We start from the raw sequence: 26982 nt of genomic DNA on the forward strand, positions 1-26982 counted from the left end.
TGGGAGAAGATTCATGGTGATCTCCCCAGTTATACTGGTTATACAGCACCTTCTGACAGCAGACTCGAATGGTTTTTATGTCTCTACCCACCTTGGAAACGAAGTCTCCCGAGCATAAAAATGTCTGCTTGCGTTTTCGTACCATTGTGCCATTATCTGGACACTTGCACTACCACCACAGCTGGTCTGGCACAGCAAAGGGTTCTGGAAGCTTAACACTTCCTTACTTGGTGACCTGTACAGCTGACAAAGTATTCCCACTAAATGGGCATCCTGCAAAATTCGTGTCCCACAGTACATTGGAGGCTCAAGTGTACAAAACTTACTAATCTCAAAGTTCTTCTTGCAACGTGGCAAGGAAGTAGCGATGGGGTATTAGGACACCATCAAATTTTAAGACATCATCCTTGACAAGCTCAGCACGCTCCCTCTGTCACCTTACGTCCATAGAAAACTCCAACATAGAAAAACCCATCTCGTCACTCTCCATCGCGATAGATTGTACAGTGTCGTGCTGTGTTCGCAACGATGGGACCTTCTACATGTGGAATTGCCATCCGTAGTCCACGCTGCATCTGACAATCGTCGTCGACGTCGACTCGTCTTCAGATGGTACTCACAGGCGGTGGTGGTGTATGCCTTCGCCGACCACAACCGTCACTTTCGCGACGACGATCGGATGGCGGCGCCAATTCCTGACCAACTTGGCTCCACTCCTGAACGGATCTTCACCACTGCAGAGCTGACACTTATGATGTCTGCGATCTCCATGGGAGAGATGATGGATGCGATCGACAAGGGGGCGAAGAACAAGTCGCTGGGACCAGATGGTCCTCTAGTGGAGTTCACGAGAACACACTGCACGTGGTTGCGAGGCTACCCTTCAGACGGCTTTTGGACTTCATTGCGATACACGCGGTCTGCTGGCTCTGTGCAGCTCTAGTCTCAATTGATTTACAAATGCCTTTGATCGTGGTAGACTCCCATTCCTTCTCGCGGACGTGAGGTGTGCGGTGTTTCAAAAAAATTGTTCAAATGGCTCTAAACACTATGGAACTTAACATCTGAGGTCATCAGTTCCCTAGACTTAGAACTACTTAAACCTAAGGACATCACACACATCCATGCCCGAGGCAGGATTCGAACCTGCGACCGTGGCAGCAGCGCGGTTCCGGACTGAAGCGCCTAGAACCGCCCAGCCGTGTGGGGTTTCCACCACTCTTTGTAGATTCCATTTCGTGTAGTCTCCATGGTCCAGGTCAAGGGGTGAATTTTTGGACCAATTCCAGTTTGCCTCTCTGTTTGTCAGGGATGACCAATGTCCACGCTACTGTATGCAGTTACACTGGAACCACTCATCGCCAGTCTTACAACTCACCTCCAGGGTCTCAACTTGTGTGATCATACCTATCACTGCAGGCCCTATGCAGATGATCTCCTACTTCTTGCCTGCAGCAGATCGGAACTCAAAGACGCCACCTACTGGAGCTAGCAGGCTGAGCATATTTCGGATAGCACCCTTAACATCCACAAGTCGATTGCGATGCAAATCAGGCGTGGACTCCAGGTCGTTGCGCCAGACCCACACCCCACTCCCACCCTTCGTTACTGAGGGAGCGACTTTATGGGCTCCACACACCGCACTTTGCCAGTCCATTTGGCACCTTGTTTGCCACCATTTCACTCTAAGTTGAACCAAATGTTACGCTCTTCCTATGTCAACACGAATGTGGCCCCTAAACTGGTACATGTTGCCGAGATCCTCCCAGTGCCATTACCCCTTGGATACTTTGTGTCAGCAGGGGACCTTTCCAACGTCTATTACAACATTTTAGCTCTACCCTTCTAAAAGGTGGCCTCAGACTTGTCAACGTGTGAGCGCGATCCTCTGTGCTCTATGTGCATTCTATGCTGCAGCACTGGCGGGATTTCTCCCTGTCTATATGATGCAGTCTCTCCGACCAGCTCCCCCCCCCCCCCCCAACCACCGATTTATACAGCAAGCACCTCCCTGTTACTGTACCATATCGTAACTTATTTTGTCGAACAGTGCTACATCTGGAATGATCTCTCGGTCACCTGCCCCCCCCCCCCCTCTCCTCCTCCCCTGTGCGGAAGACTTCTATCCTTTGTTTACACTGTTTACCCCTCATAACGACGTGGAGGTACAGCAGCCAATGGTTAACGGACGGACGTTTGGGTTTTCCACCATCCCCTTGCGACACACCATGATTTCGAGAACAGGCTTCAAAGTACCTCTTTCACAATTTTCCACATTCGGTCCTCGATGTCTGATACTGGGTTGTGATCATGGTGCTCACTTTGTTGCTTCATTACCGAGGAGCCTTTGCAGGATATATCCACAGCGTCTTTCTTAATCTTAAACCCCCTCCCCCCCCCTCCTCAGTTGAGGTATGCCCCGTCTCTCCATTCCGTCTCTCCATTTCATAATACATCTATGATCATCTTACATGGTACGGTGCACCAATGTGTACAGGCCAACGCATGCATATAATACGAATAAACTGGTTGTTTCGTGGGTATTGGGATCTCCTCTCCCTCATTCCTACGTGTCCTTATGGTGTGGCGCTCGAACGGTCACCGTTTTTATTTATCTTAGTTTCCTTAGCTGGAATGGAGGTTTAGGTGCAGTTAGGATGGCAATGCCTGTGAGAGATCAGTCTCTTTTTCTCTGCTAGGGTCATAAGTGGCTGTCCCCCATAGCGTTAGTCCTGTTTTTCATCTTTTTTCTTAGTTACCCTTAACGCTCCAGTCTTACTTAAAAAAAAGTTGTTCCACCCGTCTTGTGATGCAAGTGCGGTATGAGTTCTCAGTTCTACTGGCGGCGCAGACCAGTACGCTCGAGGTTATTATTTTCCGTTTCACTTAATGCAGCTGCAAATTGCTAGAAGAAATTCTTTAACAAACTCTGAGGAGAACCTTTACATAATAAGCTTTGTCACAAGGTCGACTCAGTAAGCCGTCTTAATGGTCACAGATGTCTGCATTGTGAATACCAATATTCTTCACTATACAAACGTCACTGAAGTACTTCGACTCGACCTTCAACGTTACGAATTTGAGTTTTGTTTTTCACGTAGGACCAATATGTCAGGGGAATAGTTATGGGACGATTATAATTCCTCTGTGCTAAATCTGTGAAACAGTGCTTAGGCATGCCTGAAGACGTTTGCTGACACCGACGTTAGCAACTTCCTTCCACTCTGGGTAGCTTAAAAATGGGCAGTTTCATTGATTTAAACCTAATTGAAGACCTTAAATATCGCTTTCGATCAGCGTCAAGTTCTTCATGAATCCATACGTGGATCTCATAATGTGCAGTGTGCCTGTGTTGCTATAGAGTAGGCACTACAAGATATTCCATACAGTTTATAGCACACATTTGCTGTAAGAAATCAAACCACGACAGTAAAAGCTGTTACACCACAGTTGCTAACTGTGGCTCGACGAAAACATACGAATTTCTGACGAAAAAATTGCATGTATAATCGCTCCTAAAATGCAAAGAAACGAGACAGAAAGCATCAAAAATAATACTAAATAACATAGTAAGGTAGCCAGATTGGATCACAAACTATAAAATTAATTTTAAGCCATGCTCATGTCTTGCATATTAGTTTAATACAGTACTCACCATACAAAAAAGCGTCGTCTGCCTTCGTTGCTATCGACTGTGACATGCAGATCTTAGATATTTTTTGTGGAGCCTCACGTAACAAACGGTTCAAATGGCTCTGAGCACTATGGGAGTTAACCTCTGAGGTCATCCGTCCCCTAGAACTTAGAACTACTTAAACATAACTAACCTAAGGACATCACACACATCCATGCCCGAGGCAGGATTCGAACCTGCGACCGTAGCGTCACGCGGTTCCAGACTGTAGCGTAACAACAGTAAAGAATTTTATACTCTCCAAAGCGAAGAGCGGTAGCTGATGCGTTCAACGTGACAGGATGCGTAGCATCACCACAGCAACCGCTGCCTTGCGCCAGCAAGTGGGCTTCGGAGAGCGTTGGCGCACGCGGCGTTCAAAAGCAAACAGTCGGCCAAGAAATCTTTCGCAAAAATGTTACTCGAAGGAACAGATAATAGCGGTTGTTGTTGTTGTTGTGGTCTTCAGTCCTGAGACTGGTTTGATGCAGCTCTCCATGCTACTCTATCCTGTGCAAGCTTCTTCATCTCCCAGTACCTACTGCAACCTACATCCTTCTGAATCTGCTTAGTGTATTGATCTCTTGGTCTCCCTCTACGATTTTTACCCTCCCCGCTGCTCTCCAATGCTAAATTTGTGATCCCTTGATGTCTCAAAACATGTCCTACCAACCGATCCCTTCTTCTAGTCAAGTTGTGCCACAAACTTCTCTTCTCCCCAATCCTATTCAATACCTCCTCATTAGTTACGTGATCTACCCACCTTATCTTCAGCATTCTTCTGTAGCACCACATTTCTTCTGTAGCACCACAGTGAAATAAATTGTAGCTGTGCTACCATTACATTAAAGACTTCAGCATTCAGACGAAAGGCGCTATAAAAGCTTTGGCAACGAGAGGTTTCGATGTCGTGATATTGTGCTTAGACGCCGCGCTATTTACTGCTAGACGACGGGCGTGGGCATAGTATAACAAGGCTTCCTCCAAGAACTGCCACTGCCTATAATGCTGCCAGATTGTGCAGGTTAACGGACTTAAGAGAATTATCAATATGGCCAGTTTATTTGTCCCAAGTCGCAATCGGAGCGGATTTAGGTTCTGCGGAGGCCGGCCGCCGTCAGGCTTTATGACGAAGAGTGGACACTTTCGCTAAAAGGCAATAACACCTAGAAACCCGGACGTAAATCGAGCATAAATTCACATGCGCGCTCACAGAAACGGACATGTGGATTGTTTCAGTATTCTATATTGCAAGAAATTCATGACTAAAGCTGAGTTACATCCGATTTCAGAAATACACTGAAAAAACACAAAAACACCTTTGGCCCAAGGATCACATCACTTTTATACCCAACTAGGGTTGTTGGCTGATTCCTCGATTTTGCGAGTTCCAAACCGTTCCACAAAACTGTTTAATATTCAGACCTTTCAGCCAAGTAGCTTGTAGAACATAGTGTAGGCACTTTCGTGGGTCAGTTCCTCCTCCCACTAACAAAGCTTCTTTAGAAGATGCGGTCTGCCAGAATATTCAGCAGCTTATTTCCACCAGGTGCTGTGAAACACCGGCCACCATGGGAAACCTATCATGCCCAGATAGAGGACTAGGATATATCGGTGCATTATCTCCAAGCTGAACAAACCCACCTTCCCCCAGCTACCGGAAACCGACTCTGGCGTCCATAATGAATAGAACGTGCATACACGCGCGGAGCAGGACTGAAATGCTACAAAGCTTGTGGTTCACTTGCAGGCGAAAGGTCCGGCAATGAGGGCGCTGGCGGCGCAGCAGCCGCGGGCCGGACTAGGAGAATATCGGTGCATTATCTCCAAGCTGAACAAAGCCACCTTCCCCCAGCTACCGGAAACCGACTCTGGCGTCCATAATGAATAGAACGTGCATACACGCGCGGAGCAGGAATGAAATGCTACAAAGCTTGTGGTTCACTTGCAGGCGAAAGGTCCGGCAATGAGGGCGCTGGCGGCGCAGCAGCCGCGGGCCAGCGCTTCGAGCGGCGGGCCGCGCAAGAAGCTTTTCCTCACCGACGGCTGCCAGGTGCCGCTCTCTGGCATCTGCATCTACGTCTTCCGCCTCAACACCGGCAAGCAGCTGCCCGAGGAGGGCTTCCACAAGGTCTGACACTGTAAAACAATTAGACCATAAGCATGGAAATGCATGCGGGTGGGTAACGTAGCCAGCAGTAAGTTCCGAAGAATCTCAAATCAAATGCTTGTCGGTCTTATTCTAAATAGCTCAGTTACGACGTTAATAGCGCTTAGGACATCAGCGCTCTTAACTTCTCTTGTGTCATGCAAGTTGTTGGCACAAAATTTGTTATCTGTTCCAGGTATCTGAGTACTACTGCGTTCATTTACCATTTATATTAGGCCACAGTATTATACAGAAAGAAACTGCTTTTTACGCTCTTACTTTTTGGACAAAGTACGTTGACTTGTGGCTTCCTATTCAAAAGCGAATACCAACCTATGGGTGATGCTTATGGCGTACTGTTTCGCATATTTAAGCTTAGTGAATTAAATAAGCTGGCGGAAAGATGGGAAGTTTCTTCAGGTCGTCATTGACCTATTTGCCTATTAGCGCTTCTTTGAGATTTCCGAATATTGCCGGAAACCATAAATTGCCGACTGTGTAAGCCAAGTCACTTACAATAAAAAGGGATCTTCTTCGCTGGGGGCAGAAAAGGTAAATACAGAACAGCATGATACTACACATCTGCTTTGATCCATGATGCCATCAAAATAATGGGGACAAACCACACGTCGAAATCTAGTACGCGTAAACTACGTGCTTTAACAAGAATTACAGCTAATGTCATTTCGTTACGTTCGTAAGCATCTCCTGCACCCATCAAAACTGTCGCCTTTCACTCTGACCTAGACCTCCGGTTACAATACAGAGTAGTCTTTCACCACTACCTCCGTTCCAAAACACAACACAGTGCCAAAATAAATACTGTCACTGTTCTGTTCTATTTATGTGATGCCACACCACCATTACGTCGAGGGTCAAAGCCGACATTGGTACCAGCAGATTCCACCCAGCCTTTCGGACGTTTCCCTCGACTGATTGAGATAAGCGGTCGGGCGTGTGTGCAGGACCTGTTCTGTGGCGTGCTGGACATGGCACGCGTCGGACTGGTGACGTCGGTGGAGCGAGTCATGGAGCACGTCTTCATGGAGGCGCTCGCCTACCCCGCACCGGACGTCGACGACGACGACTGCACCTGTCCGCTGGTGCGCAACCAGCTGCTCCCCGGCCTGCGCTCCTTCTGCAGCGCCCTCAGGGGTGCGTATTTTCCACTTCACAGCTTTTATTTTATATACGTGAAACGTTAGAATAGTACCACCGCTCACAGCAACACCTGAAGCTAGTGTGATTAGACAATGTAATAAATGATGCTCATGACTCCTTCATAAGTTAGCTCTCCACTATTAAAGTGAGTATCAAAACTTGGCATACTATGCCTGACAAAAAAAGGCACTCACAAGGGAGGAGAAAAAGAAATGAAACTTCACCGGCTGATGGCATGTGACCATACTTCAACGATTGTATTAATAATATAGAGTCAAATTTACAAAGAACTTGGCAGTCTGAGCCCACTTATCAGTATGACGTTGCACCCTCTCTGGTATGAACGCATGCACTGATTCCGGTAGGTACGGTGTCATAAGACTTTTGTAATCTCTCCTGTGGCAAGCTGGCCATCAGCTGTTGTAACTGGTCCTTGATATCCTGGATACTGGAGCTGGGATGCAGTTGACAATCAAGCAGCCCAACACATATTCTATCGGGGATAGATCTGTCGATCTTTATGATCACAGAAGTACACTAATAAATTCAGACAATTCATGGAGACATATGCCATGCGTGGACGTGCATTGTCCTGTTGAGTGATGAGACCACAGTACAGTCGCATGAGACGTCACACAAGAGGACGTAAGATGTCCGAGACGTACCGTTGTGTTGTCAGAGGTCCCCTGAATCACTAACAGCCGCGACCTGAAGTCATAACCGACGGCTTCCCACTCCATGATGGCAAGAGTAACACCGTTGTACCTGTATAAAACATTGGAAGACCGGGACCTCTCCCTCTGTGATCATTGTACTCGCCGACGATGGTAGTCTGGGGTAGTGCAGAACGGGGATTCAACACTGAGCACAATGCGACGTCATTCTTCGGTTGTCTATGCTTTCTGGTCAAGGGATTACTCGAAACGCAGCCGTGTATGATGTGGTGTTAATGGCAGCACACGCATCAGACGGTAATTCCCTAGCCCACCAGCTCTGACCAGTGGTGTGGAGTGATACAGAACGTTGCAGAGAATCGATTACTTGTTTTTGGACGGCAGGCGCAGGTGAGAAGGAAGGAGTGCTTGGTCCACTGTAGTGCCACATTCCCTTGTGGTGGTCATATGCCGCCGGCCACCACCTTGATGGCGACTCTGTCTGCCCACACATTGCCATGTAGCCCAATAACCGGTCACTGTCACATCCAAATGCCCCAAATATCTCTGGATATTGCGTTATTGGACCAGCCTGTCAAATGGAGACCCTTTAAAACTTTGTCAGTACAGTCGCATGAGACATCACACGTGAGGACGTAAGATGTCCTAGACGTAGCGTTGTGTTGTCAGAGGTCCCCTGAATCACTAACAACCGCGACCTGAAGTCATACCTGACGGCTTCCCACTCCATGATGGCAAGAGACATTTCCGTGTCCTTCAGTAATAATGAGCGTACGGCATTGGTGGCCGGGAGACCCCTCGCGGGGTGGTTCGGCCGCCGCTCCACAAGTTCTTTAACGCCACTACGGCGACTTGCGAGTGAATGAGGATGAAATGATGATGAAAGACACACAACACCCAGTCATCTCGAGGCAGAGAAAATCCCTGACCCCGCCGGGAATCGAACCCGGGACCCCGTGCGCGGGAAGCGAGAACGCTACCGCAAGACCACGAGCCGCGGACTGTCCTTCAGTGATCACTCACTATCTGACGTTGTTCGCGCCCCTCATATACTCTACCAGACCTGGTACAGCATTAATGACTTTTGGTGCCCATTCCACATGCCACAGACAACTACAACTACACTCCTGGAAATTGAAATAAGAACACCGTGAATTCATTGTCCCAGGAAGGGGAAACTTTATTGACACATTCCTGGGGTCAGATACATCACATGATCACACTGACAGAACCACAGGCACATAGACACAGGCAACAGAGCATGCACAATGTCGGCACTAGTACAGTGTATATCCACCTTTCGCAGCAATGCAGGCTGCTATTCTCCCATGGAGACGATCGTAGAGATGCTGGATGTAGTCCTGTGGAACGGCTTGCCATGCCATTTCCACCTGGCGCCTCAGTTGGACCAGCGTTCGTGCTGGACGTGCAGACCGCGTGAGACGACGCTTCATCCAGTCCCAAACATGCTCAATGGGGGACAGATCCGGAGATCTTGCTGGCCAGGGTAGTTGACTTACACTTTCTAGAGCACGTTGGGTGGCACGGGATACATGCGGACGTGCATTGTCCTGTTGGAACAGCAAGTTCCCTTGCCGGTCTAGGAATGGTAGAACGATGGGTTCGATGAGGGTTTTGATGTACCGTGCACTATTCAGTGTCCCCTCGACGATCACCAGTGGTGTACGGCCAGTGTAGGAGATCGCTCCCCACACCATGCTGCCGTGTGTTGGCCCTGTGTGCCTCGGTCGTATTCAGTCCTGATTGTGGCGCTCACCTGCACGGCGCCAAACACGCATACGACCATCACTGGCACCAAGGCAGAAGCGACTCTCATCGCTGAAGACGACACGTCTCCATTCGTCCCTCCATTCACGCCTGTCGCGGCACCACTGGAGGCGGGCTGCACGATGTTGGGGCGTGAGCGGAAGACGGCCTAACGGTGTGCGGGACCGTAGCTCAGCTTCATGGAGACGGTTGCGAATGGTCCTCGCCGATACCCCAGGAGCAACAGTGTCCCTAATTTGCTGGGAAGTGGCGGTGCGGTCCCCTACGGCACTGCGTAGGATCCTACGGTCTTGGCGTGCATCCGTGCATCGCTGCGGTCCGGTCCCAGATCGACGGTCACGTGCACCTTCCGCCGACCACTGGCGACAACATCGATGTACTGTGGAGACCTCACGCCCCACGTGTTGAGCAATTCGGCGGTACGTCCACCCGGCCTCCCGCATGCCCACTATACGCCCTCGCTCAAAGTCCGTCAACTGCACATACGGTTCACGTCCACGCTGTCGCGGCATGCTACCAGTGTTAAAGACTGCGATGGAGCTCCGTATGCCACGGCCAACTGGCTGACACTGACGGCGGCGGTGCACAAATGCTGCGCAGCTAGCGCCATTCGACGGCCAACACCGCGGTTCCTGGTGTGTCCGCTGTGCCGTGCGTGTGATCATTGCTTGTACAGCCCTCTCGCAGTGTCCGGAGCAAGTATGGTGGGTCTGACACACCGGTGTCAATGTGTTCTTTTTTCCATTTCCAGGAGTGTAAAATCATTTATACACGGTGAACGTTAATAAAACCGTCAAACTGCAGGGACAGATTTCTGACTGGTAATGGGGGGAAAGCGGTCCTATGAACATGTGTCCGGAAATGCATCGTTGCCACGGTAGGTGGGGAACAAGTCAAAATAGTGTTTGTCTACGGCCAAGCAGATGGAAATGGTCGAGAGGCAGCAAGGCTATACCAAAACAGTTACCCTCACAGACATAAATCACATCACACAACATCCTAAGCCCGGTTTGGGCGTTTGTGTGATCATTGGTCCTTTCAGACAGATGAACGTGCAGGGAGGAAACGGACTGTGAGTACACCAGATCTGGAGGACAGGATTCTACAGGATATTGAGGGGAATCCTAGGACAAACTCCAGGCAAATGGATAGCCAACATAGTGTAAGTCAAACCACGATTTGTGTATCCTTGATGACAACCGCTGCTATCTCTATCATCTGCAATGAGTGCAAGGATTATCAGCAACGAATTTCCCTCTCCGGGAAGGGTTTTGTCGACGGTTTTTGCACCAGACAATCGCATTTATGAGATTTCTGTCATTAGTCCTCTATATCGACGAAGCAATCTTTATCAGAACTGGTATCACTAATCTCCATAATCGTCATGTGTGGGCTACAGACACGGCAGGTGGTCAGAGAAACTTTCATTCGTCAGCGTCATCTACCGTGTCAGCGATACATTTCCGGACTACTGTTCCTCCATTTACAGTCAGAATCCTCTCCTGCAGTTCGTCGGTTTTAGTAATGCACGCCCTGTATACCCGCCGATGGTATGTACGTGTACGAAGTTACACTGACTTCCGACCATGTTTTCTCGGTGATTCATTACTTTGTCAGGTAGCGTATTTTTTCTGCAAATAATATCAATAGCTTTCAGAAGGTGACTATTTAGTACGTCTACTGGAGTGACAAATAAAATGAAATATATCTGAATGTTTATTCGTATTGATAATCTCCAGAACAACAAGGGCGTAGCTAGCGGAGGGCGGGGTAGAACATGATGGCACCACAACCCTTTCCCCCTTTGCCCCTCCCCCATGGCCCCTAAAAAAACTAGTTTGAGAATAGACTATGCCATGGGCATTGGCTAGCAGCAAGTACGCTCAGTTATTTGTCGTGAAAATTGAAACCTATTTCACTACTTGCCGCTATTAGCCTTGCAACTGAAAGCACCACATGACTCTGGGTTCCAAAAACTTTCAATAAAGTTGTCTCTTCAATTTGTGAATTTTTTTCTATTTTACTAGTCAATGTCAAAACTAACTGAACGTGAATATAGCAAGAATTTGCGTGTAACTGAACGTTATAATAATTTAATAACGTCATGTGTAAATCTCGAACACACTCTACTCTTTCATTTAAGAATATTGTTAGTAATAGGTACCTATAAGAAAGTGTTATTGTTAGTGTGTTTGGTGATTAATATGCAAAGTTTTTCACTAGCTTGGAGTTTTATTTTGAAGCAAATAACGCTTTTCTGACAAGTTATGCTACTATCATGTTTGTGAATGTTTGTGGCTACCCTGAAAAATAAATGGCACTGTAGCTCTTCTCCACACCGAGAACCCTCGTATTGACGAATTTTAATGTGATCAGTCTCACACGGCGCCTGCCCCATCGCGGCCGATATCTCAACCTACCCCAAGCTACAGTACCGTTATTGTTCGATGACCCTGCTATTGATGGATCGTCCGGTCGTTCCTACAGAGACTTTTCCACATGAACATGGTATGCGGTATACCACCGAGTGGGTCCTCTTTGTCCTTTGTCGATCCTAGACACTCTCTGATCTCCTTCGTCCGTTTGCAAGTAGTCTTTACGCCATGGTTGAGCAATATACTGCCGATTCTGTCCATCATCCTGGGGACAAAAGGCAGAAAGGTTGTACACGAGATCAGAAAGTGTCTGAGATCGTCAAAGGACGAAAGGCATTAACTCAAAAACTTGGAAATAAACCGCTTACCGTGAACAAATGGAAAAATCTGTTGGAATGATCCAACGATTTATCAGTACCAAGATCATCGAACATGAACGGTACTGGAGGTTGCGGCCGTAAGAGCAATCACGCCCAGTTGTTCACAGCAGCCAAAGAAATTTACGAACATGAAGAGAACGGATCCTGAATTCTCGTGCTGCAGCGAAGGACCGAGGCGGGTAAGAAGGGTAACCATAGCGAAAAGGCCCTCAAGAGGTTGCCGCCAGAGGTATATATACACTGAGGTGACAAAAGTCACGGGATAACGATATGCACATATACAGATGGCTGAAGTATCACATACACGAGGTATAGAAGGGTAGTGCATTGGTTGAGCTGCCATTTTTACCCAGGGGAGTCATGTGAAAAGATTTCCGACGTGATTATGGTCGCACGGCGGGAATTCAGACTTTGAACGAGGAATGGTAGTTTGAGCTAGACGTATGGGACATTCCACTTCGGTAATCGTTACGGAATTCAATATTCCGAGATCCACAGTATCAAGAGTGTGCCAATAAAAGAAAAAGAAAATCATGCATTACCTCTCACCACGAACAACGCAGAGGCCGACGGCCTTCACTTAACGACCGAGCGCAGCGGTGTCTGCGTAGAGTTGTCAGTGCTAACAGACAACTAACAGCGCTTGAAATAACCGCAGAAACCATTGAGAGATGTACGACGAACATAATCGTTGGACACTGTGGCGAAATGTGGCGTTAATGGGCTATGGTAGCAGATGACTGACTCATGTGTCTTTGCTGACAGCACCATATCGCCTGTAGCGCCTCTCCTTGGCTCGTAACCATATCGGTTGGACACTAGACGACTGGAAAACGTTGGCCTGGTCAGACGAGTTCCGATTTCAGTTAGTAAGAGCTGATGGTAGGGTTAGAGTGTGGGGCAGCCCCCCACGAAGCCATGGACCTAAGTTGTCAGGAAGGCACTGTGGAAGCTGGTAGTGGCTCCGTAATGACGGTTAGAATGGCTCTGAGCACTATGTGACTAAACATCTGAGGTCATCAGTCCCTTAGAACTCAGAACTACTGAAACCTAACTAACCTAAGGACAGCACACACATCCATGCCCGAGGCAGGATTCGAACCTGTGACCGTAGTGGTCGCGCGGTTCCAGATTGAAGCGCCTAGAAACTCTTGGCCACAGCGGATGGCTTTGTAATGATGTGGGCTGTGTTTACATGAAACGGACTAGGTCCTCTAGTCCAGCTGAACCGATTATTGGCCGGAAATTGTTATTTTCGGTTACTTGGAGACCAATTTTAACCATTCATGGTCTTCATGTCCCCAAAAAACAGTAGAATTTGTATGGGCCACTATTGTTGGCGATTGGTAGTTAGAATATGCTGGACAATTCCAGTGAATGATTTGGCCACCCAGATCGCTCGACATGAATCCCATCGAACATTTGTGGGACATAATCTAGAGGTCAGTTACTGCACAACATCTTGCATTGGCAACACTTTCGCAGTTATGGTCGTCTGTAGAGGCAGCATGACTCAGTATTTCTGCAGGAGCTTCAACGACTTTTCGGGGCCATGCCACGTCGATTTGCTGCACTACGCTGGTCAAACGGAGGTCCGACACGATATTCGGAGGTAACCCATGACTTGTCACCTCAGTGTAATCTGCGATCATGGGCTCGAATCCAGTCCGCCGCCACCAAAGAAAGGTGAATGTTTGACAATCCCAGTCACTCGTGCTGGAGAAACTTCAGAAAAATCATTAAACAAACAACAGCCAAAAACCCCGAGACGAAAGCGTACAGGCAATACGTCAATAAGTGGCGGCGAAGGCTCCAGCAATAGAATGAATTGGCAGTAGTGAAGTAAGGCTCTGAGTGAAGGTCTTATGGCCGTGTGTATCTGTGTGCGCAGTGTGTGAGGAAGTGTGCGACGAGCCGAACCTGTTCGAGGACGGGCAGACCCTGATGGATGGGGTGCGCAGCCTGGAGGAGGCTCGCGAGATGATCGCCACGGCCGACCAGCTGGCCGCCCTCGAGGCGCGCGTCAAGGTCTGGATGCGCCGCGTCCAGGAGGTCTGTACCCTCATCGCTGCTACTATACAAACCACTATGCTTTTGTAGAGTTAACTGTCGAATGCAGTCATTCACCTCAGAACATACTACACTCTCATCATCGCATCACAGAATCTGACTCAACGTGCATCTACCCTCGAAAATTACAGCATTTTTGTACGGTAGGTCGATAAAAATTCCGAGACTGTTTTGGCACCCAGTGTCCAAAACTGTTTCTGACTTGGCAGCCACAATGCGGCGCTCTTTAATAATCAGAAAACGATAACTATATTTCCTCCGCATTAAAAAAATTCTTTGCTATCTAACAGCTAAAAGAATTTGTAGTTATTTTCTATGCCAGTGTAATATACTGGGTGATCAAAAAGTCAGTATAAATTTGAAAACTTAATAAACCACGGAACAATGTAGATAGAGAGGTAAAAATTGACACACATGCTTGGAATGTCATGGGGTTTTATTAGAACAAAAAAAGCACCCCATATTGCTCGACGCGTGAAAGATCTCTTGCGCGCGTCGTTTGGTGATGATCATGTGCTCAGCCGCCACTTTCGTCATGCTTGGCCTCACAGGTCCCCAGACATCAGTCCGTACGATTGTTGGCTTTGGGGTTACCTGAAGTCGCAAGCGTATCGTGATCCACCGACATCTCTAGGGATGCTGAAAGACAACATCGACGCCGGCCGGAGTGGCCGTGCGGTTCTAGGCGCTACAGTCTGGAGCTGAGCGACCGCTCCGGTCGCAGGTTCGAATTCTGCCTCGGGCATGGATGTGTGTGATGTCCTTAGGTTAGTTAGGTTTAATTAGTTCTAAGTTCTAGGCGACTGATGATCTCAGAAGTTAAGTCGCATAGTGCTCAGAGCCATTTGACAACATCGACGCCAATGCCACACCATAACTCCGGACATGCTTTAAGTGCTGTTCACAACATTATTCCTCGACTACAGCTATTGTTGAGGAATGGTGGTGGACATATTGAGCATTTCCTGTAAATAACATCATCTTTGCTTTGTCTTACTTTGTTTTGCTAATTATTGCTATTCTGATCAGATGAAGCGCCATCTGTTGGAAATTTTTTGAACCTTTGTATTTTTTTGGTTCTAATAAAACTCCATGTCATTCCAAGCATGTGTGTCAATTTGTACCTCTCTATCTACATTATTCCATTATTTATTCAGTTTTCAAATTTATACTGACTTTTTGATCACCTGGTAGATTAATTTCTATAACCAGAGATGACTGCTAAGATTACAATATACCATAACTATAAATTAAGGGTTCACCAGATTAATATTTATGAGCAGTAGAAAAGAAATTTCAATTTGCTTGAACGATGTGGGGGCATCTATAAGGTCATCCCATGGACGGGGCAAGAGAATCAATCTGAAGACTGGTCGATGCACTATCTGTTGCAGCTATTAGCTGTGCGCACTCTCGTGTGTGTAATCGATGGGTGCTTGCTGTCATATATAATTAAAATTTTGGTTTCAACGTATTCGCCGCTCCCGCGAATTTCGTTGTAGAGTTGTTTTCATATCGCACTCCTGACATTTTTGTGGGTCTCCAGTTACAGGCCCATTTACAGCTGAAGAGCTAAGATTCGGAGAATATTTATAGTTTCTTTTCCTGTAATAGGCGAAGCGACGGAAAATGACTAGAATTTGTTGTCTCTTACCTTGACGCATATGAGAGGAAACGTATAATTTGTAAGAGTAACATATAACGTATCCCCAATTTATTCAGTTATAAAAATATTATGTACAAAAGTTCACACAACTATCAACTGCCGGCCGAAGTGGCCGTGCGGTTAAAGGCGCTGCAGTCTGGAACCGCAAGACCGCTACGGTCGCAGGTTCGAATCCTGCCTCGGGCATGGATGTGTGTGGTCTCCTTAGGTCAGTTAGGTTTAAGTAGTTCTAAGTTCTAGGGGGACTGATGACCTAAGATGTTAAGTCCCATAGTGCTCAGAGCCATTTGAACCATTTGAACTATCAACTTTTCAGCTGCCTTAACTAAGTCAGTTCTTCCACATGTACGACAGTCGTATCGCATCCGTCGAAACTTACCATCCGTAGAAAATAGAAGTTCTCTCAGGCGCCTTTTCGCTTGTGAAAACAAGTTGAAGTAGGGAAGGACTTTCAACAGCTTCGAAACTTGGTGTAGTTATATTATCTGAATAATTTGTTATAGTTTTGTGACAGCGAAAGATTGCACTATTATTTCTCAGTCTTCAGCGGATGGCCTTAAGCACCTGCGCGACAACCATAACGAAACCAGTTTTCGTCGTCTGGAAAAAAAGCTAATCAGATAGCGCGATGAACAATTTCTTACATTTTTGTACTTTTCTGTTCGACACGAGGTACGAGGTGCCATGTGCTTATTTTTCAAGGAATGTGACACCAATAAGTAACGTAACTTCTGCACGTTAATGTGATATTGAAGAATTACATGTATTGAAGTTACATGTACTGAAGAAGTGGACGATAGCAAGATCTTCTAACTGCTGGCTGGAATGCACGGGCACCCTCCTCCCCACCCACCCACCCCCCCTTTTCCACCAGTATTTTCTAAACGACTTTACGATGAACAACTACGTAGGAAGGAGTGACGGGAGGCTCACAGAATATATTCAGCAAGCGTAGATAGTTGTCAAACCTTCTGCCACAACTACAATAATTTCCGCACACAGAACACTTTTGTTTCAGAAAGGTCGCAGTCCTCCGTAGTACTTTGTTGCGGGTTCTAGTCTTGAATTTTGCGCACGATCCATTGTGTTCTTAATCTGCAACGCTCCCATTGAAGTCAGTAGACATGCCTGGTAGACTTTACTACATAAAAGTAATCCCTCACATTACTGGCAATCTCATTGTTGCAGGATGGAGGCAGTGGTTTTGGTCTCGTCTTGTTCTTTTGTTATCGTTTTCCTCCTCTTTCTCGTTAGGTATATACAGGGTGCTACAAAAAGGTACGGCCAAACTTTCAGGAAACATTCCTCACACACAAATAAAGAAAAGATGTTATGTGGACATGTGTCCGGAAACGCTTAATTTCCATGTTAGAGCTCATTTTAGTTTCGTCAGTATGTACTGTACTTCCTCGATTCACCGCCAGTTGGCCCAATTGAAGGAAGGTAATGTTGACTTCGGAGCTTGTGTTGACATGCGACTCATTGCTCTACAGTACTAGCATCAAGCACATCAGTAAGTTGCATCAACAGGTTAGTGTTCATCACGAACGTGGTTTTGCAGTCAGTGCAATGTTTACAAATGCGGAGTTGGCAGATGCACATTTGATGTATGGATTAGCACGGGGCAATAGCCGTGGCGCGGTACGTTTGTATCGAGACAGATTTCCAGAACGAAGGTGTCCCGACAGGAAGACGTTCGAAGCAATTGATCGGCGTCTTAGGGAGCACGGAAAATTCCAGCCTATGACTCGCGACTGGGAAAGACCTAGAACGACGAGGACACCTGCAATGGACGAGGCAATTCTTCGTGCAGTTGACGATAACCCTAATGTTCCTGCTGTACAAGTTTATGTTGACCACGTCACTGTATGGAGAGTGCTACGGGAGAACCAGTTGTTTCCGTACCATGTACAGCGTGTGCAGGCACTATCAGCAGCTGATTGGCCTCCACAGGTACACTTCTGCGAATGGTTCATCCAACAATGTGTCAATCCTCATTTCAGTGCAAATGTTCTCTTTACGGATGAGGCTTCATTCCAACGTGATCAAATTGTAAATTTTCACAATCAACATGTGTGGGCTGACGAGAATCCGCACGCAATTGTGCAATCACGTCATCAACACAGATTTTCTGTGAACGTTTGGGCAGGCATTGTTGGTGATGTCTTGATTGGGCCCCATGTCCTTCCACCTACGCTCAATGGAGCACGTTATCATGATTTCATACGGGATACTCTACCTGTGCTGCTAGAACATGTGCCTTTACAAGTACGACACAACATGTGGTTCATGCACGATGGAGCTCCTGCACATTTCAGTCGAAGTGTTCGTACGCTTCTGAACAACAGATTCGGTGACCGATGGATTGGTAGAGGCGGACCAATTCAATGGCCTGCACGCTCTCCTGACCTCAACCCTCTTGACTTTCATTTATGGGGGCATTTGAAAGCTCTTGTCTACGCAACCCCGGTACCAACTGTAGAGATTCTTCGTGCTCGTATTGTGGACGGCTGTGATACAATACGCCACTCTCCAGGGCTGCATCAGCGCATCAGGGATTCCATGCGACGGAGGTTGGATGCATGTATCCTAGCTAACGGAGGACATTTTGAACATTTCCTGTAACACAGTGTTTGAAGTCACGCTGGTACGTTCTGTTGCTGTGTGTTTCTATTCCATGATTAATATGATTTGAAGAGAAGTAATAAAATGAGCTCTAACATGGAAAGTAAGCGTTTCCGGGCACATGTCCACATAACATATTTTCTTTCTTTGTGTGTGAGGAATGTTTCCTGAAAGTTTGGCCGTACCTTTTTGTAACACCCTGTATAATGTATGTACTCTGTTTGAATAGTATATCGAATTTTTAAACTAATATTTATTACGTTAGAAATAAGAAAACGGACTAGAAATAAAAAGCTCCCTGTAATTCTAGTGACCTGTGTCTCGCAATGAAAAGAACACACGCCTACCTTGCTCTTGTACGTGTAAGCGGAGCATTTTGCGTCACACTGAATACGCATTACCTCTACTAACACATATCAGACACCCGCTTTGAACCAAATAAAAACTGACTTTGTTCTTAAGATTTCGTTAACCTATTCAGCCACTAAGAATTAGTTAAAAGAAATGAATCGCTCTAGTGGCATTTCTAACTTCCGGAAAGAATTGAATGAAATGTAGCATTAAGAAGTTACGTTGTTGAAACCCGTGGCTGCTCTGTTACAGTCCCTACGTGCTCCTGTCAAGGTGTCAGTCCGAAAGAATTTTCAGCACAGTGTGCTTCCTGTACTGCAGCAACCTTTTCTCCAGTGGCTGATGAAGAAAAGTGTTGCCACGGAACGAGATTTTATTTTCAGCTACCCGTCTGATGCTCTGAGCACCTAAGCAACACTATCAGCCTCATCACAGTATTACCTCATTGTGCAAAAAATTGTACAGTATACTGTGCATTTTGGTTCTAGAGTATACTCTTTCTGCTGCTTGAAGCGGCTGCTTACTTCACAGTGTTAAGGTTATGGGATTTTTGCCGGAATTAAGAAGTTCGTAACTCTTCCTAAAGGTTCGATTAGTTATCTCAACAAACGGGGCGTGGTCTGTATGTTAGCAGAGAAACACTGCAGAACTTAGTGTAAGTAACCACCTGACTTTCTCTCTTCGTGATTAGTATTATAGGAATTAAGTGAGAAAGGTGGGTCTAAACTCGTCACGAAATCGTGTCAAGTAGTCCTCTAGCGTGATAACTGCAATTAACTAGCCTCGTTCTGCCTCATTTCGTAATTTTGATCGTAAAGCAGTTAGTAAACTTCGCAATTATCTCCTACTCTGTCACTAATCGATCAACTGCCCCTGCAATTTTATGGCCAATTATTCCTGAACACGTTCTTTCAGTTCACTAGAAGTTTCCACAGAATAATAAATTACTGCTTTCAGATAATATGCTTTGAGCTGTTTTACTGAAGTAAGACTCGAACGTGTTCCAGGTTCTGATGGAGAGCCAGCAGCTGCGTCGGGAGAACGACTCCAGTGGCCCTCAAGACGAGCTGGAGTACTGGAAGAAACGGGGAGCGCAATTCTCGCAGATAGTTTCTCATCTGCAAAGCAAGGAGGTTCGATAAGTTTCTTTCTTACTGTTTATATGATAAGTACACAGTTGGAATCATGGTTGATGCTTCGGGAACATTCGTCGATCTAAGGCGGCTTTCGCTTGTCTGTCTGCGAAGCTATGTAACTTAGAGGAAGACTAGTATACTCGTATATTCTGAGTAGTTGTCCTCTCGTCGCCAGATCCAGTAGTTACGATAATGCTAGGTAAGACTTGCTATCAGTGGCCTGGATGTCAATATATAACCAAGGCTGATGTGCGTGCAGCATGATGATGCAGTCCTAGAGGCACTAGCCCATGCTGATGACGTCATCTCTTCAGTGGAAGGTAATGCTCAAAGAGAATTGAAATTTAAGGCCAGAATGTCGTTGTAGAAGCTCCAGTATTGATGTGATCAAGAACAACTTTCGAATGTTCTATTATGTAATGTCACCAATCATCGTTATGCACATTTGGGCCTACCTTTTCCTTGCACTCTTATAACTTTGTCCATCAGAATGGGCTCTTTTCCGCTCGTCAGACCAATTTGTTCCGATCTTCTTGAGTTTCTCTGGAAGACCAACACACCAGTCGTGAATTTTCAGCCTAAAATTATTTGTGTGGTATGTCAACTTGTGTTATTTCTGTGAATGTAGATTTTCCCGTCGCACACACCTGATATATTCCTCGCGGTGTTTAGAAATACACGAAGAGCCAAAGAAACAGGCATACCTGCCTATAATAGTGTAGCGCGCCGGCGTGGCGCCGGCCGAAGTGGCCGTGCGGTTAAAGGCGCTGCAGTCTGCAACCGCAAGACCGCTTCGGTCGTAGGTTCGAATCCTGCCTCGGGCATGGATGTTTGTGATGTCCTTAGGTTAGTTAGGTTTAACTAGTTCTAAGTTCTAGGGGACTAATGACCTCAGAAGTTGAGTCCCATAGTGCTCAGAGCCATTTGAACCATTTGAACCGGCGTGGCATGGACTCCACTAATGTCTGAAGATGTGCTGGAGCCGATTGACACTGTGTATCCTGCAGGGCTCTCCATAAATCCGTAAGGGTATGAGGCGGTGGAGATCTCTTCTGAACAGCACGTTGCAAGGCATTCCACATATGCTCTATAATGTGGCGAGTAGAAGTGTTTAAGATCAGAAGAGCGTTTCTGGAGTCACTCTGTGGCATTCCTGGATGTGTGGGGTGTCGCACTGTCCTGTTGGAATTGCCGACGTCCGTCGGAATGCACGATGCACATAAATGGATTCCGGTGATCAGACAGGATGCTTACGTACATGTCACCTGTCGGAGTCGTATCTAGACGTATCAGGTGTCCCATATTACTCTAACTGCACACGCCACACACCCTTTCAGAGCCTCCACCGGCTTGAACAGTCCCCAGTTGACACGTAGGATCCATTAATTCATGAGTTGTCTCTATACCCGTACACTTCCATAAGCTCGATACAATTTGAAATGAGACTCGTCTGATCAGGCAGCATGTCTCCAGTCATCAACAGTCCAATGTTGGTAACGGCGGGCCCAGGCGAGGCGTAATGCTTTGTGTCGTGAGTCGTCAAGGTTACACGAGTGGGCCATCGGCACCGAAAACCCATATCGATGATGTTTCGTTGACTGATTCACACGTTGACACTTGTTGATGGCACAGCATTGATATCTGCAGCAATTTGCGGAAGAGTTGCACTTCTGTCACTTTGAACGATTCTCTTCAGCGGTCGTTGGTCCCGTTCTTGCATGATCGTTTTCCGGCTGCAGTGATGTCGGAGATTTGATGTTTTATCGGATTTCCGATATTCATGGTACACTAGTGAAATGGTCGTACGGGAAAATCCCCACTTCATCGCTACCGCGGAGATTCTGTGTCCCATCGCTCGTGCGCCGATTATAACGCCGTGTTCAAACTCACTTAAATTTTGATAACCTGCAGTTGTAGCACCAGTAACCGATCTAACAATTGCGCCACACACTGTTTTCATTATATACCGCAGCGCCGTATTCTGCCTGTTTATACAAACATCAAAAACGTTTTGTGTCACCCCGGTTCCCAGAACTCCTGAAGATAGACGTTGACTGTGAATCTTGTCTCACGGACACAGTCCCTTTGGCTTTTCAGAGATGTCACTAAGCGCGCCCAAAGATGTAAACAACCATGGATGAGCAGCGCCTATTAGACGGAGGCGATCCCGCAGCCGATCAGTTCCAGTCATTTCACCAGGAACGAGGTACACGCCTCGTGTTGTCTGTAGTTCAACTATGCCTAGACGGTTAATACCGCGGTTCGATCGCGTCCGCATTGTTACTTTGTGCCAGGAAGGACTCTCAACAAAGGAAACGTCGAGGCTTCTCGAACCAAAGCGATGTTTTTCGGACATGGCGGAGAAACAGAGAGACAGGAACTGGTGATGACATGCCACGCTCAGGCCGCCCAAGACCTACTACTGCAGTGGATGACCGCTACCTACGGATTATGGCTCGGAGGAAACCTGACAGCAACGCCACCATGTTGAATAATGCTTTTCGTACAGCCACACGACGCCGTGTTAAGACTCAAACTGTGTACAATAAGCTGCATGATGCGCAACTTCACTCCCAACGTCCATGGCGACGTCCATCTTTGCAACCATGACACCATGCAGAGCGGTACAGATGGGCCCAACAACATGTCGAATGGGCCGCTCAGGACTGGCAGCACGTTCTCAAAAATGGCTCTGAGCACTATGGGACTCAACTGCTGAGGTCATAAGTCCCCTACAACTTAGAACTACTTAAACCTAACTAACCTAAGGACAACACACACATCCATGCCCGAGGCAGGATTCGAACCTGCGACCGTAGCGGTCGCGCGGTTCCGGACTGTAGCGCCAGAACCGCTCGGCCACCAGCGGCCGGCAGCACGTTCTCTTTACCGATGAGCGTCGCATATGTCTTCAACCAGACAATCGTCGGAGACGTGTTTGGAGGACACCCTGTCAGGCTGAACGCCTTAGACACACTGTCCAGTGAGTGTAGCAATGTGGAAGTTACGTGCTGTTTTGGGCTGGCTTTATGTGGGGCCGACGTACGCCCCTGGTGGTCATGGAAGGCGCCGTAACGACTGTACGATAAGTGAATGCCATCCTCCAACCGATAGTGTAACCATTTCGGCAGCATATTAGCGAGGCATTTGTCTTCATGGACGACAATTCGGGCCCACATCGTGCACATCTTGTGAATGACTACCTTCAGGATAACGACATCGCTCGACTGCAGTGGCCAGCATGTTCTACAGACATGAACCCTATCGAACATGCCTGGGATTGATTGAAAAGGTCTGTTTATCGACGACGTGACCCACACACCACTCTGAGCGATCTACGCCGAATCGCCGTTGAGAAGTGGGACAATCTGGACCAATAGTGCCTTGATGAACTTGTGAATAGTATGCCATGACGAATACAGGCATGGATCAATGCAAGAGGACCTGCTACTGGGTATTATACGTACCGGTGCAATCTGGATCACCAACTCGCAAGGTCTCGCTGTATGGTGGTACAGCATGCAATGTGTGGTTTTCAAAAGCAATAAAAAGGGGGGAAATGTTGTTTACGTTGATCTCTATTCCAATGTTCTGTACTGGATCCGGAACTCTCCCAACCGAGGTGATAAAAAACTTTTTTCGATGTGTGTATATATCTGTATTTGAATACGCAAGCCTATACCAGTTTCCTTGGCTGCGTTTGTCCAATGTATTGTTGACCGCTTTCCCAGACGACGCTCTAAATTCCCGGTATGTTGAATTTAAGTGGGTCTTTCGCGGAGCCAAGCCACTCTTTTTTTCTTCGGTGGTGGTCGGAAGACGGTTTTTATGTTTGATTTTTCCAAAAGTCTCCAAATTATGGTTCACAGTGGTCCCAAATACGGAAGAAAAGCGAGTTTATCTTCTTCTCTCTCTTCCCGATTTTCTGTGACCTGTTTCGTCTTGAAAGCTCCTAATCTGCGTTTCGCTGTACCCATTTTTGCGGAATACCTCGTTCAGATGCTGCAGTACCCTGGGTACCACGGGGGACAGTACTGTTTGCCGCTGCTCTGGATGGTGGCAGCTTGTTGCATGTAGGCACTGGTCTCTGTGAGTCTTATTCCTATGTATTGAATGGCTTAGTGTGCCATCTGCCTTCTTCCTTATTACTATATCCAGAAATGGGGGACAGTCACTCCCCTTTGTTTCCATAGTGAAGGCAATGTTTTCATGGATATTGTTAAGGTGGTCCAGAAACTCATCCAGTGCCTGTCTGCCATGCTCCCAAACCAAAAATGTATCCACAACATAGCGGTAGAAGTGCTTGGTATTTTGGCGGGCAGTTTGGTAGGCCACCACCTCAAAGTATTCCATGCGTAGATTTGCTATCCATGCTTCCTTCAATACCTCTTTCACTGCACCGACCCATTTTAATGTTCCAGTCCGAGCTTCTCGGCGAGTTTCGTTGCATTCCAAACCTGTCTAGTTCATTTGGTTGGCTCCATTCTTTTAGCACGCCCATATAATTTTAGCATGTGTATTTTCATGTCTGACTATATATTGGTACACATTTGAATTTCTTTATTTGCTCTTAGTCTGCATGTTCCCTCTTTAGAATAATTTGGACCTCAAATTTGCCTGATTACTTTCTGTTCCTTCTTTTGGATTTCACCAATGTCTCTCTCTCTGTTCAAAATTAATATCTCAGTCCCATGAAGACACTATTTGATAACAGTGTTGTAGTGTCTCAGTTTTGAGTACTGTGTATTTTGAGATGCGTTTTCGTGTTATAGATGCCTTTTGTAAGCGTGAAAGCTCTTTCCGTTTTGTGACAGCGAATTTCGTAATCAGTCTTTTTACAGGCCAGTTTCGAGAAAGGTTTCGTTTCAATATCTGAATTGAAAAATATTTATTTTTTAAAATTTTGGGTGCCAGGTAGTTGGTAGACACGTTTTTTGTAATGTTATTCGGACCCCTACTCCTTCTACTGTTTCTTTAAGAGTTTCTATTGTTTTTACTCTGTTTCCCTGACACGGAATTGCCAGCTCATCTTCAAAAGCTAAGCAGTCTGCTCTTATATTACTTCATCCTAATTTCATTGGTTCATCAATTTTATGTTCTGATCTTAGTTTTCACCACTCTTCGATACTATTTCTAAGATGCATTTGTAAAGTACTGGAGAGAGGCCATAACCTAGTCTAACTCCTGTTTTAATTTGAAAATGTGCTGAAATTCCTCCCCTGAATTTTACCTTAATTTCCTCTTCATTTGGTGTTTGTGAGTCTGGACTGGTTTTTAGAGACATTTCTGGGAGAAATTTCTCTTTGAGCTTAGGACAGTTCAGAAGTTTTCCAAAATATTTGCTAAGTTCTTTGCAGTTTTCATGGCTGTTAAGTGTCAATTGTTCGTTTTCCCTCTTGAAGTACAGATTTATGGTGCTGGTATCCGTTTAACTTTGTTTTAAAAGTTATTTTTTAAAGACCTTTTTCAGTCTCATAGAGTTCACTGCCCTCGTATTGTCTTTTGTTCGTGTAATTAATTTTGAAAACTGCTCACTAGTTCAGCACATAACATACACATTTTCTGATTTGTTACTATTCCATGTTTTGAATGCCTCGAGTCGAGATTTTACTGTCTGTTCACAATCTTCACACCACCTAAAGTTATCTTTCTAGTTTTGTAAAGGAATTTGGTTTTGATCAGTTTTGATGAACAAGAGTTAACATAATTTTGAGGTTGAAATTTCTACACCGTTCTACAAATCTCTTTCCAGTTTGATTGTCCCATTTACGTGCAGGGAATTCACCACATGTTTTCTGATTTTTCTCTCTTTCCCTAACTGTGTGCCCTAAAATTGCCGATAAGAGTTTTCACATAAATTTTATAGATTTTATTTTCTGCCATCTCTAATGACTTATTTGAGTTTACAAGGTGTGGTTTATTTTCTTGATGATCGTCATATATGCAATAGTTACTGTGTACATTTTATTTGCACATTTCAATGTAACTGTCATTAATCTATTGTTCATAGGCTTTACTTCGATTATGGATCTCAGAGTGTTTTGTGAAACTCCGAACGCAGCCCTCAGATGATGTGTGTTTCAGGAAATCTTTTGTCCACATTGATTTTTCCAAAAACTCGGTGCCCTTATCTGGCAAAATTGCTGCTAGCACGGCCAAAATATTAATTTCTGGTGCTTTAAGTGTTTCTCCTAATTTGTACAGCTTTCCTGGCATTAGGAGTGAATTAATGATAATTGTGTCAACGAAAGTTTTGATTTTTGCTTGATATGGCCAGATTTCCTTTGATTTAGGAGATAGTGTCACATAGTAGTCTCCCCAGAATCTGATATACGTATTAGGTGCCCCACTGATGGTGGAGGATTTGTTACGTCCTGGGTCAATTTTGCGACTACTTTAACGCTCCATTGGAATTATAGGGCAGAGTTTGCAAAGAAAATTTTGTGGTTGATACTGAGGGGTTTTTTACGGAATTTTAAGTTCTGGCCGCGCCTCTGGTGAACATGCGCCGACCACTCTCGTTAAATGCTATGCCACTTCCACATGTTCCGTCACACCGAGATCCATTCTCCCGCCTTCACTACCGCTGAGCTCTTCGCCGTCATCCTACCAAGGGGTCCTCATAGGGTTTTATCACCCGCGCAGGTGACCCCTCTCCTCCTTCCTCAAATGGTTCAAATGGCTCTAAGCACTATGCGACTTAACTTCTGAGGTCATCAGTCGCCTAGAACTTAGAACTAATTAAACCTAACTAACCTAAGGATATCACACACATCCATGCCCAAGGCAGGATTCGAACCTGCGACCGTAGCGGTCGCTCGGTTCCAGACTGTAGCGCCTAGAAGCGCAAGGCCACTCCGGTCGGCCCTCCTTCCTCATCACTAGCATTATATGGACCCCGACTTCGGACCGGCGGAGCTTAGGTTTTTTATCG

At 46.3% G+C, this 26982-nt stretch overlaps 1 protein-coding gene across 1 annotated transcript in view; it reads left to right on the forward strand.

Moving 5' to 3' along the window:
* LOC126249493 (dynein axonemal heavy chain 5) overlaps positions 1–26982 on the forward strand; it is an 856962-nt gene that overhangs the window by 90253 nt on the left and 739727 nt on the right. Inside the window, 5 exon segments of the mRNA XM_049951144.1 lie at positions 5424–5468; positions 5625–5804; positions 6788–6977; positions 14092–14252; positions 19899–20045. Coding sequence (XP_049807101.1) covers positions 5424–5468; positions 5625–5804; positions 6788–6977; positions 14092–14252; positions 19899–20045 — 723 coding nt within the window.

Source organism: Schistocerca nitens, chromosome 3 (genome assembly GCF_023898315.1).
Source record: "Schistocerca nitens isolate TAMUIC-IGC-003100 chromosome 3, iqSchNite1.1, whole genome shotgun sequence".
NCBI lineage: Eukaryota > Metazoa > Arthropoda > Insecta > Orthoptera > Acrididae > Schistocerca > Schistocerca nitens.